We start from the raw sequence: 16,005 nt of genomic DNA, 5'->3' as shown, positions 1-16,005 counted from the left end.
TTCCTTAAAAGCCAGTAAGTATAAGTATATAGTATAGTCTCCATTTAAATCTATGTATCTACATCACCTAGATGTTAAAGCCTGTATGCCATCTCGGCAACATTCAGCTGGTCTTCCTCTCAGCCACATCCTGACGTCTCCTATGACCTGCTCATCATGTCGTCATATAACTTTCCATGGATCACATCCTTCAGGGAATCAATGAAATGAAAGTCAGATGGTGCGAGATCTGGACTGTAGGGTGGATGAGGAAGAACAGTCCACTCAAGTTTCGTGATTTCTTGACAAGTGCGCACGCTTGTGTGTGACCTCACATTCTCATGGAGAAGGAGAATTTTATGGGAATGAACATGCCTAAATCATCTCAAGTTCTTCAGAGTCTTGATATAAACCTCTGAGTTTATTGTCTCCTGTGTTACAGCAACATGTGGTCATCCTGAGCTTGGAAGATCTGGCAGTCTCGCTTTATCTCATTCTCCCGCTGACATTCTTTTAATCCAATGACTGACAGTACTCCTATCCACTGCTTGATCCCCATAGACATGTTGTAAGCGCCTATGAATGTTTGCAATGGTTTCCTGCTCCGCAATGAGAAATTCAATCACAGCTCTCTGCTTGTACGTGTTTCACGTGCAGTCGTCATTTTAAAATTGAACTACATCACAGCCATCTAATGGAAAATGGCAAAATTATATGGCGAAATGCAAGAAGTTTTAAAGATGATGTGTATAAAAATGATATGCATTACTTACTGAATTGCCCACGAATGACAAAAACTGAACTGTTATAAACATGTGTTATCATAATAATGCTTTTAAATGGGTAAACAGCACTTAAAGCAAACATTAAAACATGGAAAATGAAGTGACAGCATAGCACTTTCAGACAGGTACTTACGTTTGAAAGAAATTATGCATTAATTCACAGTAGTGCATTCTGTATCCCTAATGCAAAACACTGGAAACTAGAAAGGACAAGGAATTAGAAAATATCACAACATTCAAATCTACAGTTTTACTAGAATTTCAATTTAATTTCAATGAATATTGTACGCCAGAATAATAAGAACATAATTTCAATGTAACTCAAAATGTTGTACTTAATACTGTACAATAAATACATTCCTAGATGAATTTATATCTTCCATCTGTTACAAATAAATGGTTAAGGTGTTGTATACATGCCAATGAGGCATTCGAGAGGGACAACTCCAATCTTTCTTGACTTCAAAACTAGGAATTGATGTGGTTAGTACACAAGTTACATGTACCTTCATTAACAGCTATTCTGTTACATGAAAGAGTATGTTGGTTTTCAGTTTTGTGTAACAATTAAAAGTTCTAAGCGAGCCAAGGAGAAAATTTGTGGTGGAGAAACATGTTTTCTGAAGGTAGTCACTTTTCTTCCATCATCATTTCACTGTTTCTCCACAAAATAAAGTCATCTTAATCACTAGAGCAGAAGCAACAGACCATACCATCTTCTCCTGGAGACCAACTCCTTCAGACCCATATGGCAGTTGTTCTACGAAGCAAGCAGCCATGGAAATTCTAGAAGTTGGTGCTGAAGCCTCAGTATTCTAGTACAGCACCAGACAAGCAAGGAAACAGGTGGTATGTAACAAAAGATCTTGTGAGGAAAATAAAAATGATTTTTAATTACTGAAAGAATGAAACATACAAACATCACTGGGAGAAGGTGATAGTAGAGATCACCACAGGTGACGTGATCTTACGCTTGTGTTATTGAACATTTCCTTTATTACTAAATATGTTTGTCTTGTAGGAACTAACAACCACTGCCGTCCATGCCCGAGGTAGAGTTCAGGTTCACACATAATAATATGTTCACTTAATTTTTTATTTTTAAAATTTCAGGTGATGTTCTATAAAATTTTTACAATACTCCTTTTAAAAACACAGTAAAAGCAAAAGGCACTTATTCTTGCACAAAAGAACTTTTTATATCTATAAAGGACTTCATACATTTTTTTTATAAAATTTGACACTTGGGAGTGGGGGGGGGGGGGAAGAGGAGAAATACACACAAAATGATATAATAGATTTAGTTCGTGGGAGTCACACTCCTTCAACCTTCTACTCTCATAAATATATGTACACTTTTACCTACTTATAGGATGAAAATACAACACACAAATAGAGAGACTTGCCAAGATTCGCTCGTTGCCTCGATGTTGAGCCTGTACTTTATAATCTAGGGCATAGCACCATATTTATTATGTCAAAGATATATACTCTACATATTCTGCAGATATGGATGGTATATGGTCATGCCACTTTGGCAAGAAGCTACATCACTACGATATTGGAACGGTAAGCACCAAGTACTATGCCAAGTGAAACTGCCTCTTATTCTGATATTAAACAATCTTCACTATGGTAATCATTTGTTACATATTCTAAATTAGTCATGAACATTTCTACAAACTGTAGCCTATTATTGTACATTTTAATCTCCTATTTGTCTGCCATGTACATATGCAGCCAAAATATAACCTGCTCAAGAGCTCATTTATACTGGGACAATCAATTCTTAGATAAGGGACTAGAAGAGGAATTTGAAACTTCCATACTGCATAGAACCCAAAATTACTACACGAGTTGCCAAAGACAATATGTAAGAGTTTGATTTCAAATTCTGTTCATGTTAATCTAAATTCCACAATATCAGTACCAGAAAAAAAATATATAAATAAGTTTAAAATTGCTGTGTACTGTATGACAACCAAAGGGTAAAAAAAAGTATTCCAGGAAGTATACAATTCTTGACTAAAACTACAAAATAAAGAACAGCAAAGTGAGAAAAAAAAAATATCTTAACTTCCAACTAACCCATTTAAAATACTTGCCATTCAATCTTCTGTATTATTTCTGCAAGCTGATAATACAACGTTCTGGAACTGACTTCGGTTTTTTTAAATAAATTCTCAACTATTATTAACTTACATAAAAACTATTTATACAAACTAGATACAGCTTACACGATCCTGCAGTCAACAATGTATTATAATAATATTTTATACTATTGCATTAATCACTGCCAAATTTCCTTCCTCCATTAATTTCAACATTTGGGCATATTGCCAGTAGTCTTAGCAAGTTCTGCATGCGACATATAACATAAAACATTTATTCTGAGTTAAAATGACACATACAAATCTTGTGAAGTGGCATTATACCAGTACTGTTGAAACAAACATGGAGGACAAACCACGGTCGTACATTTAAATATTAATAATAAATTACATTACTATATACAAACACACATTCGGCTAGCTGAGTTGTTCCGCTGATTAATCATTTTGATAGCTTGCTGATAACCCGGATCAAGGCACCATTTTCATCTTTCAATCTCTGGTTTTCACTTTTGAATTGCTCCAACAACTGAAACAGGTCAAATACGTTTTCCTGCAATATTATATTTAAGTTAGTTTGGTTGGCAAGAAAATCAGAAAATTAAGTCAATGCAAATCATTTTGACAATTTAAACATACATTCTTTGGGTAGGGTATGCATACTTTAAACATACATTTTTTGGGTAGGGTATGCATACTTTAGAGCTGCAGAAGGATATCTACAACATGTACACAAATAATAATATATATGGTATATAAGTTGTGTGTGTTGAAAACTCTAGAAAAACACACTTAACACAATGGAACCTCATTTGTACGTCAATCTCCATGGAGGAAAAAAAGGCCTTGTATGAAACTAATTTTAAAAAAAGTTTTTTTTTTTGTTAAAATTGACTGATTATCTTTGCATATTTGTCATGAAAAAAATCTGCGCCTTAAATAATACTGAAATAAAACCACATTAAAAAAATTCATACAGATGCCATGTTACACATCATCCATCTGTAGCCATTTACTACGAAATAATGATTGAAATGGCTGAATTGTGAATTCTGAGATGCACATTATACAAACTCATTAAAAGTAACTTAATGAACTTTTCATAATAGTACATAACTGGAAATTTCTATTCGAATTTCTAACTTTTATCTATTTTGACTTTGTTTCTGATAAAAGGGGTCTTTCGAATACATGCCAATGTAAATAATAATAATAATAATAATAATAATAATAATAATAATAATAATAATAATAATAATAATAATAATAATGGTCCATGTGTGGGGTCTTTTCGTAACAGAGGTCATGATATCACTGATATGATATGTTAATTTCCAAAGTGCATTAAAGTAATCATACTACAGCTTTTTAGTATTCTGTAGTTTGTCAAGTACAACAATTTTATACCATCATATCATAGCAAAGTCCGAAATATACTTCCTACATCTGTACCAATCGCAGATCCCTTCCTCCACCCCATCATAAACAAATTGTGTGTTTGTTTGCAATGATGAAAGACCAATTCTGTTGATAAATTTACTGATTTTTAATGACGGTTAAACCTTGCATGGAAGAACATTCACAAAGTCTACCTTCCAACCTTCAATGTCCTTTACAGCTTGAAAGTGACAGCAACAAATTCGGCTTCAGGTATGGAAAAAAAGGTTATGTTAATTATAATTAGATTTCTTGACTACCGGTACACATAATGATTGGGTTGGTGGGCAGGGGGACCTGCCAACAGCAACTACAAGACACTGTGCTATTTGGAATTGCCGATATCCTTGGAAAAGTTTTGCAGAAGAATATTCAACTCTCTGGATCTAATCCTGAGAAATATGGGTGTGAACAACTGGTAAGTACATGTCAATAATAATAATAATAATAATAATAATAATAATAATAATAATAATAATAATAATAATAATAATAATAATAATAATAATAATAATAATATACATGCAGCAAGTGAAAACATACACTAGGGTTAGGAAGGCAATCTAATATATAACATAATTATGAACAATACATTCTTTAATGTTTTATACAAACACAGACATTATTCTCCCATTTTGTCACGTCAAGTGAACTATTACACGAATTCTGTTGATATTCAGCATCTACGAGCAAATTTGTAGATGTATGATGCACACAGGAGAAAAAAAAGGGGGGGGGTCCTTCATATCACCACACAATAACAATGCATTTCAAATCAGACAAATTTCTTAGTGAGTTTTTGCATTACATAAAATATGCGATGGGCTATCTACGCTGTGCAACAAAAGGGACACTTTTCATAAATGATTTGTGGTTACTAATTGTAAATTCCCCTTTTTATGCATGGATAAGCATCCAAAGAAGAAATTATTTTATGTAACTTTCTCTTATTTTGCAGAAAGAAATTGCTCATAATTAATTATAAACTACTGATATCTCATATTTACATCACTTTCAAATACTGATTTAGTAAACAGAAACGTATCTATTTTTAAACCATACAATATATATGAATAAAATCATGTATGTTACTTCTTTGGGATAAAGAAAGCCTTTTGTGTCCTATCCAGAAAACTTGGGTTTATCTTATTTGGGTTCACAGTAAATTATTTGATCTAAGTAAGTATTTTGAATGATAGTTCCAGGAAATAAACTATACACATAAAAGTGGAATTTCATACCCAATATAAGAAAGAAATTGAATTGCTACACCGTTACCACAAACTGTATTTGTTTGGACTAATATGATCATTTTGGAGTAATGGGTTTTAAATGGAGGCTCATGAATTTGTGAATAGAAAGAAATGTTAGGGAGTGGTTGTGCACAAACACATAAAGCCACAGTAATTATTGTGCAATATACAGGGTGTACTGTACAGATGTGTATGGTAAGAGACTCCCTATTTTAAAATTGTAATAACTGCGTTGTTTTTGCTCATAAATCAATCTCGCAAAGGACAAATGATGTTTTTTTTTTTTTTTTTTTTTTTTTTTTGTTCTGTTTTACACGAAATATGTCTCCAGTTATGAGTGTGGAGTAAAGAGCTGAAACAGTCTCCAGATGTGAGGTATGGAATTCAGTTGTCTTGGTGCAACATTGGTGGAGAGATTTAAAAGTATCACTTGTCCCAAAGACAATAAAAAAGTCTATTAAGTCGTATAGCAGAACGTCCTTCCATATTCCAAACTCGACAAAACATTAAAGGTTTAATTAATTGCTGCATTATTGTTTTCTCGATCCGGAATACTGAAGAATGTCTTGCTCTCCAAACGTCCTTAAAAGAGCCAGCTAGTGTCCGTTAATTTATGGTGACAGTATTTTACTTTCTTGGGGTCAAGTGACACATGATTATCATTTCCTCTTCTCCACCAACATCGCACCAAGACAACTGAGTTTCATACATCATGCCTGACAGCTATTTTAGTTTTCTGTTCCATGCAAAAAAAAAGTGGAGAAATCTTTCACATGAAACAGAACAGAAGAAGAAAATCTCGTAGACTTGTTACTCCCTTGTTATTAAAAACACTGATTTATGACAATAAACACCACAGTTACTAGTACTTCAAAATACATACAACATAGTGCAAGCCTCGATCAGATAATTTTATCGGAACTTGTGTTTTAGACGTACAGTGAGGGACATAATTGTTGAGCAGCTCGAGTATATTCTAAGTCAAAGAATGCCACACTGCACATGCTCAGGGCCAAAAGCCTGATTCATGCCATGAAGGGACATTCGTTTGTCTTTCATAGGTTTCTTTCAATACATGATTTTCTGCAACAAATTTTAGAGTTCCAGTTTGGGAATAAATCCTTCTTTCTACGATGAGAAGCTGTGATTATATTCATAAAGATTGAGTTGGAGAACGTATAAATGGGGTTCCACTTCTTGATAAAATTGTATTATATTAAATCATTACAATTAATATTTTTCTTTTTTAACTGATGTTCATAAAGAAGATAAAATATCATTTTAATACTATGAAAAACAAACCTAAAGATCTATCTCACTACAGGAGCTAATTTATACGAAAAATTTTATTTACATAAAGAACACAATTTTTTTTTTACAAAAGTTGAAGGGTATAAAAATGTAGTAATTCTAGGAAATAGTATTAAAAAAGAATGTATCTTTTTACTGATTTCAAAGAGAAGATAATGACAAATATTTAAAATGAACACATCAATATAAATAAAATTAAATGCTCTCTGTGGACAGAATGTTAGAATACTTTTTACCTCGGAGTTTTTGACATGGGTGATGTTAAGAGGAGACCTTAAAAGTTTGTACTTTTCAAGAAACAAATTACTCTATGCTACTATAGACCACTATTTGTTCTTAAACTGTAACATGTCATATTAAACTATTTTTCACATACCGTACTTCGAACATTGCAATCAATTTTAAGAAAGTAATGAAATTAATTGTAGAAGAATGTAGATAGCTGTGTATTAAATTAATTTAAAACTACACTGTCTCAAAAAGTATCAAAATATAACTAGTAAAATAATAATTATGTCTAATTTTTCATCTGATCATCACGAATACAATCTAGTTTACCATAACAAAAGTTTCTCTATGAGCACATCTCACATTTTTGCACAAACAAGAGAGAGCAAGTGGGCACAGCACAGTTAGCCCCACTCTTTGCCCACTTTAATCTCTGTCCCTCTAGACAAAACTGCTAGTACAATCTTATGAAATATAACTTTAATAGAATATACGATCAGAACTAACATTTTATAATTTTTGTTGTAGAACAATAACAATATTAAAACAGTTACTACAGACTAGCAGCTCTCAACTAAGGCCATTAACTGTGAGTCTGTATTGCCCTTGAATGTTCTAGTTATAAATATAATGCGCCATTAATACGCCGTACTTAATAAAATGTCGGGAATCTCTGCATTCATTAATATACATCCAATATATTACACAGACTATTTCGTATTTCGAAAGGTTTCTTTCTCTAGTTATTTTTGTATTTCAATAAATGCATTATTAACATTAATCAAATTAAAATCTGCTGTTTCAGAGACCGTGTCACTGTCAGCAGTAGGTTCATACTGTTTATGTCATTAATATAGTTAACAATTGAATCGGTCGGAGCTAAAAGGAACTAAGTCAAAATATGCAGTTTGTGGTTATGCAACAATTTGAACGGATGTCAAGCGCATCGAACGGTGGAAGAAGGAACTAAGACTTTTAAATATTATTTTGTCTTCTACAACATAGAAATATTTACATCTCGCCAAAATATTGTAAAAAATTGCACAAAATTGTAAAAACTGTAGAAAATTACTAAATTGTAATATTGTAAAATTTTGACTTGTTCCATATCTTAAAGCTTCATTGCTCATGTAAGATTTAGGGAATAAAATAAATGAATGAATGAATGTATACATTTGTGTTTTTAGTGGAATGTTTTTTGCTTCTCCTGAAAAGTTGTGAAAAGTGACTTAGTTTCCTTTTAGCTCCGACTGATTCAATTGTGATTAACGAAAATTTAAGGACACATATGAGAACTACTGGTCTAGAAACATTTCTCTTTGCTCTCTCCCTTAAATAATTTTGTAATTTTCAGTAACCTTTCATTTTCAGTGGAAAACAGAATTTCTCGTACCTGTTATGTATTTCATTGCAAGTCCGCAATTACAAAGTAGCATTTTAACTCACTTCTTTAAAATTAATGCTAAACTATCAGCTATGGAATACTTTCAATTATGTCAAGCATTTGAAAGCAAGATTAAAATCTATATGATCATTAATAATCTATTACATAAAAGCTATTTACAAAATTATATCTGGTTTCAGACGAGAATTTACTGTCAAAGACTTCAGTACAGTAGAAAAATATAAAAGAGCTTGCAACATCATGCATAATTAAATCAAGCAATTTAAAATTTCATCAATTACAACACGAGGAGAAGCTCTTTGCAAGCACATGCTTATTCTGAATGAAAATCTGGTGCTGCTAAAAAACTATGAAGTAAGAAAGCAGACAAGGTTCATGGAACTTACGAATTAAAGAGATCAGTGTAAATTAGAATGCCTAAAAAAATCTGTGTTACAGCATAGAAAAGTTAATTTATTCATTACGTGTGTAGTTTCAAAACAAGAGAGGTAAGTGGATTGGTATTTGTTAGTTTTTGTCACAGAAAATATAAACTGTTTTAGATGGAGTGCAATCAAAAGGAATTAAAGCAACTAGATAACTATGTGATGTTATATTTCTAGCACTACTACTGGGTGTTCAGTTCAAAGTGTGTCATGGCTCGCTGTATGCCGTCATGTGGCTAGTCGATGAGCCTAGAGAATTCAATCTTCCGACACTTCCGCAGAGGTGTATTACTTATGTGCCAGAGAAGTTGGCTAACAAGTCCGGCATTCATTCAGAAGAGTACTTACCGCAAAGACATTGTAACCGATACGTACGGTAACGCCGGTACTGGCAAGAATGTGAACTGTTTGGAAACATGTATTGAGGTGAGTTTTTTCTTACTGTCGGGATATGGGGAGAGGGTTAAGACGATTACTTACGTATTTGTTGACATTAACTTCGACGGTCAACATGGACACGGAGCATTTGATTTGTATTGTGGAATGTTACCGTATGCAACCGATGATAACAAATACCCTGCGTACAACTTGCCGCGCAAAACACAGTTCGAAGGAGGTTATGGTAGCACACAGACCGTACAGACCGCCATCTGTTGCTACGACGTTCAAGTTATACCGTACACCTTCTCAAGTTCAGATTGAACGCTTTGATTAATAGGCAACTTCTCTGACAAAAAAGCTGAAACTCGCTTCAAATCGCTGACTCATCAACAGTGACGTCATGACACACTTTGAAATGAACACCCAGTAGAAGTTCCAAAGAGTACAGCTAAGTGTTACATGGCTAAGAATTACATAAAAGTATTATAGGTTATATACAGTATCCCTTCTATTCGCTGCTGGAATATTACGATGCAATCAAATATTATTATTTTTTTTTTGCCACTGAAATATAATAAGTACCGATTTTTTATACTAATTTAGAAAAATATTGTTTATGATATATATTTACCTAAAGATTGTAATATCAACAACAGCAAATTCTTACTATTAAAACCTCCATTAACCGAAAACTGGTTTAACCAAAACATGTAAGTTGTGTAACTGAAATTTTATAACTTATACTATATTTATGAGGAAACCCAGCCCTAGTAATAAGCAGGTGTAGCTTTGCTGCCAGAAAAAGCTGTGAACAGAAAACCTAAAGGAAATAGTGAAGAATCAATATTTACATTTGATAATACTGTACTTATTGCATGCACTGTATCCATTTTTTTTTTTAAATGCACTAAATATTTTCATGTGCATAACTTACAGGTCAGTTTCTAACCTTCTAACTCTGAAAAAGGTTATACATTTATTATCCGAAATTCTGCTTATCCAATATGGGGTCAGCCCTCTTTATTTTGGTTAACAGAGATTTTACTAAACTAATGAATTTTGATATTAATAAAACTGCTTTCTTTAAATCTAAGACAAACATGGAACAGAACACAGTATTGCTTATATTTCTTTTGAAATAAACTGCCTGATTTTAATAAGAAACAGCTATTAAAAGATGAAATTTGGTAATATAATATTATTTTAAGATCAAGGAAACTTGTTCATGACTATATCACCACACCATCAAGTACAGAATCAGAAAGTAACCTATCACTAACCAAATATGTACCAAAATTAAATACAGTTTAAATGATAGCACTTTTGATTGCTTATCTTTAGTAAGATCTCACTTTATTTGAACAATTGTGATTGTTTAAACATAACTAACATTTGTAATACCAATATTTAAGGGTCAGCTGGTCAGATACTGTATATGACAGTTTTATGATACCAGCAAACACTCTCCTTAACATTTAACATCTTCCCTAACTTAACTTGGTGAACAGAAAAGGAACGATCACATTGCCGCAACAATCTTCTAAGTGTATAAGTTTAAATTCCAACTTACCGTGTTGCCAAATTTCAACCAACACTACTTAATTTTGCATTACATACAGTCTTCTGGCTAGCTGATATTTAATACAATTTGTTTTTAGAGTAACTGCATTTTTAGAAATGTGTCAGAATATTTATATTGAATTAAAAGTTTGAAATATGAGTAACATACAGTTAATTATTAACGTTTTCTTCCTCTAAAGCGCGCAAGTTGTCATAAAAAATTTATTGAGGATAATGTTTGCCTTTGGAATATCAGCATTACTACCATATGATTCTTGTTTGGTGACTAAATACAATCGGTTATTCCTACAAGCACAAGCTTACAAAAACAAGAAATTTGAGGGAGCAGGGGAATCACTATAAAGACACAGAACTGTAAATTAATGTATGCATGTTTTGGAGCTTGTTCCCACCTATTTAAACATGGTAATTTTATTTTGTGTTCCTGTCAAAAAGTATCACAATCATTTCACTTTTAAAGATCGTAATAAGTTTCTTCAATCTTCTGATTGTTTCTGACACTTCTTTTTGCTTCTGAATATTTTATAGACATTTTTTATTCACGACAATTTATACCAGAGTATTATTACCCTACTATTAAATTGAATTCCTTGGGTGTTTCATCACTTCTATGTGTTCTTGCATTTTTCTGACGGAACTTCTTTCTTGAAAAGATGACATTATATGACATGCTTATGCTATAATAAAAGTTAGTTATTATTTGCGTTGTTCTATATACATTTCTGGAAGGATTACTTGTGTACTGTTTGTTTACAGTATTTTGTTTCAGTTGGTGCTAATGCAATTAAAATATATTTAAATGAGAAATATAGTATTAAATAATAGGACCCTGTAGAATATTAATGCAATACCCATTTAAATACTGTAGTTTAATAGTGCACTAAGGACTGAATTTTAAGTGTAAATAGTGTTTTTTGCAGTTAAATGTTATTGTACACATACCTATGTTCATATTAAATTCAAGCAAAACTGAACATTGAAAATGACAACACTCATTTCAAGAGATTTTTTTTTATTTTATTGGGTTATTTTACAACGCTGTATCAATATCTAGGTTATTTAGCGTCTGAATGAAATGAAGGTGATAATGCCGGTGAAATGAGTCCAGGGTCCAGCACCGAAAGTTACCCAGCATTTGCTCGTATTGGGTTGAGGAAAACCCCGGAAAAAACCTCAACCAGGTAACTTGTCCCTACCGGGATTCGAACCCAGGCCACCTGGTTTCGCGGCCAGACGCGCTGACCGTTACTCCACAGGCGTGGACTTCAAGAGATTGATCAATGATTTGGAAACGGGTAAAAAATCGAAGTGAATGTTTTTTTATATGTTAAAATGACTATTATAATTACACCACAATGGAAGAAGAAACTGGAAGAGGCCATGAGCCTACAGCCCTGATTGCTGTATTATTATTATTATTATTATTATTATTATCATTATCATTATTTGCATACAACTCTACTATAAGATGACCATTACATTATTTGAGTGCGTGTTCCAGGCATGCATGTTACTCTTGTGACATAATAAGTAAGTAGGACAGACAACATTAAAAGAATACAGTAATTAGAATCAGCTGCCAAGCTAATCCTGCCAGTGTGTCACATGTTGAGATGCTTCTATTGTGTAAAAGTATCTGCTAATCCTCCCAACATACACTATCTTCCCCCAAAATGTCCGTAAAATGGACGTAAACACAACATCAATGGTAATGACATCAGAGGTATGCAAGTAATGGGTGCTTTATATGTACTTAAAACTATTTACTGCAACCTAACTTTCCAATTGCTGTTGCAAAAGCAGTTTCAACTCTCATCACAAATAATTACCAAAATGTATTTTAAAACCCACCCAGCTTGACTAGGATCAAGACAGATATAAGGAACTTAATTTCCGAGTACGAAATATTTTATTTCTATGCTTGTATGCCTTGAATAAAAAATCTGAAAGCTGCATTAGTTAGTGTTTAAATTTTGTAATATTGCCATATTTTTTTTTGTTTTAATTTTATTTTTGCGAAAAATGATTTAAATACGAATTAAATGGACTGTATCCTAATCTTATACAGTAACGAATATGTTTTACAGATAAGTATGTTCGGGGAGATAAGAGCTTTAAAATAAGGTTGTGGTGAAATTTCATTTTAAAGCATTCGGCAGCTATGGCTGCATAAAAAAAAACGCAATTTTCATACTGTACGGTACATTTTACGAATTTTTGTAAGTAAATTATTACACCTAGGGATGTCATATTTCGCAAAAACATCCGTCTCTACTCTAATTATATAACAAATATAACGACAATTATAAATTGTTAGGTAAATTTAACTAATTTTCCGTCCGATTTCACAGTCGCCCTTAAGTACAGCACACGCACTTGGACAAACTCATCTGCCATTCTGCTAGCAGTGCAGAAACATTTTTGTTTAAGTCACACGTACAGATTGAAGCAACTGCGCACAGTCACCTGACTCGGGACTTGGACATAGCTAATATAATTTGATGAAGTTACTTTTTTACAGGAGCACTTCTTTATGCAAACCGAAATTAAAATTGATATAATTTCTTCAGAGAGAGAGGAAGCAGTCAATGATTTTATGTACCTGTTTTCTGTGAAAAAGTCTACCAAATATCGATATTTCTACTTATGCTCCTGTTAAATATTAATATAAAATATGGTGAACGCAGAGTTATGTAAATCCTACTCTCAGCTATAATATGGACTTTGGTTGGAATGTCTATCAAAAGTAGTTTCAAGTTTATGCCCTTTGAAACTGGAGGTTTTTACGGAATTACGATAAATTTAATGCATTAACAAGATAACTAATGGACTTAAACGAGAACAGACTTCACACAATAAAGTACTTCCTATATATTTTTTCGAGGAATTACACAGCTGTAAGGTTTTTTACTGTCCAATTTCCCATGGAATGTTCTGTATATGAATCAGCATTCTGAGCATGTTCTACACTGAACATACAGGGTGATTCAGGACATTTGCAACAAACTCTGGGGGTCAATAGATCTCGCTATGAAGATAATTATTTGTAAAACAACCCATGTTTTTCGATGTCTCGTTTAGGAGCTAAGTGACATAAAAAAGACAGTTTTAGTGACATTAACAGTAATTATAAAATGAATTGTTTTTCAAGTATGTTTGCTAACAAGTTACAGATGTTCAAAGTATCTACACTTAACCTGATTACATTCATTACACCATCATAGCAGTGGTTATCGGCCTGTGTCGAATTTGATCAAAAGCAGCTAATACTCGCATAGTCGGTTCCTCTCTGATGTCAAGTCGAGTGGTGTATTACTTCACATGTCCCAAAAGAAAAAAAAAAAGATTAAAGGCGTGAAGTCGGGTGATCACGCTGGCCACGCAACAGGTCCGGTTCTCCATATTTGAAGTGCGTTGGGATGTTATGCTGAATTATATGTCCCCTCACATCGTGATGGGTACATCTTCCATGAGCAGTGGAAGCATGTTTCGAAAAGCTCTCCATTCAAATGGGGCAGCAAAATGACGGGACACTTATAATCTGTCCACAAGGGTACTTGAAAAAATAAATGAATAATTCATTTCATAATTAATTGTAAATGTCACTAAAACCTGTGTTTTTTTTCGATGTCGCATAACTCCTATACCAGACATTGGAGAACATGGGTTTTTTTTTACGAAAAATGATCTATCAATTCCCAGAGTTTCTTGCAGAAGTCCTGAATCACCCTCTATACATTTTTTTAAGAAGTTAAAAATATATCTGTACATAAACTACAAAGTGTTTCACTGTTTTACAGAATATCTCACATGAAAGAAGTCCTTGTCAAGCTATTCCACGATCTTTTTATAAATGTTATATTTCAATACAGTTGTTCATGAGACCATTACACAAAGGTTCGTGATTACTCCATAACGACAATATCATTTTTGAAATTATGGTGTGACTATTCTAATAAAGATCATGTTTTCCACTCAAAGCAGTCAACTTTCAGATATCAAAACTATTTCCCTCTTCAGTATTATATGCAACTTTGAAGCAGAACATCATTCAATTTGTGAGTGAATACAGAGATACAATTTCTCAAAAGAACAACCAATAATGAAATGATTTTGTTTATGTTTTTAAAACATTTTCTTTGCATTCTTATTCTATGTATTAATAATTGTATGTAAAAGTGCTAAGACAAAAACATCTCTTCTTATACTATTTTTTTGTTCTTTTTGTAAAATAATAACATATATATTATCCCCTCTTCCTACTCTACTTCATGTTCCAAGGCAGAAAGCAAACAAAAAGAATAACTGTCACACACAATGAAGATAATACGAGACAACATGCATTTAGCTCCCTATATTCTTTTACCTCAAGTTATAACAGAGTGCAGTGATAACACCATGCTATGGCCTCCAAAATATTTGTATTCAGGGCTATTTTTCGTAACTATAATGCACTTAAATAACACCGAGAAACATGACTAATTGGAACCCATTGCTGAACACTTGAACAACTATGACCATGGTGCTCTTCAATTTGTCTCGGCTTCCATGATACTTATTTTAAATTTGTGCACCCCAAATGTGTGCATATGTTGATAGGTACTGTTACGAGAGAAAGCTGTGAAATGGTAGATTCTGAATCAATCTATTCGTATTCTTTCCAGAAGAGATCTGCACTATTATTATTGTGACATGTGTTACCAAATTGACAAAAGAGTACCAATAATCACAGTCCTAGACAGGAAAGTATACCCTTATTCATCACTGTTTACGAACAAAGGGATGTACAATACTTATTTATTTACTTACTTACTTACTTACTGGCTTTTAAGGAACCCGAAGGTTCATTGCCGCCCTCACATAAGCCCGCCATTGGTCCCTATCCTGAGCAAGATTAAACCAGTCTCTACCATCATATCCTACCTCCCTCAAATCCATTTTAATATTATCTTCCCCTCTACGTCTCGGCCTCCCCAAAGATCTTTTGCCCTCCGGTCTCCCAACTAACACTCTATATGCATTTCTGGATTCGCCCATACGTGCTACATGTCCTGCCCATCTCAAACGTCTGGATTTTATGGTCCTAATTATGTCAGGTGAAGTATACAA

At 33.1% G+C, this 16,005-nt stretch overlaps 1 protein-coding gene across 7 annotated transcripts in view; it reads right to left on the bottom strand.

The window, feature by feature from the left end:
• Positions 1 to 1,637: 1,637 nt before the first annotated feature.
• The window catches only part of LOC138703000 (protein phosphatase 1 regulatory subunit 12A-like), a 227,099-nt gene continuing 212,731 nt past the window's right edge, over positions 1,638 to 16,005 (bottom strand). For all 7 annotated transcript variants that reach the window (XM_069830483.1, XM_069830481.1, XM_069830487.1 and 4 more), the window contains one exon: positions 1,638 to 3,404. In XM_069830483.1, coding sequence (XP_069686584.1) covers positions 3,318 to 3,404 — 87 coding nt within the window. In that variant the 3' untranslated portion in view covers positions 1,638 to 3,317. The remainder of the gene's footprint in view (positions 3,405 to 16,005) is intronic.

The sequence above is a fragment of the Periplaneta americana genome, chromosome 7 (genome assembly GCF_040183065.1).
Source record: "Periplaneta americana isolate PAMFEO1 chromosome 7, P.americana_PAMFEO1_priV1, whole genome shotgun sequence".
Lineage (NCBI taxonomy): Eukaryota > Metazoa > Arthropoda > Insecta > Blattodea > Blattidae > Periplaneta > Periplaneta americana.
The sequence above is the reverse complement of the archived record's forward strand: the minus strand, read 5'-3'. Positions and strand labels throughout refer to the sequence as shown.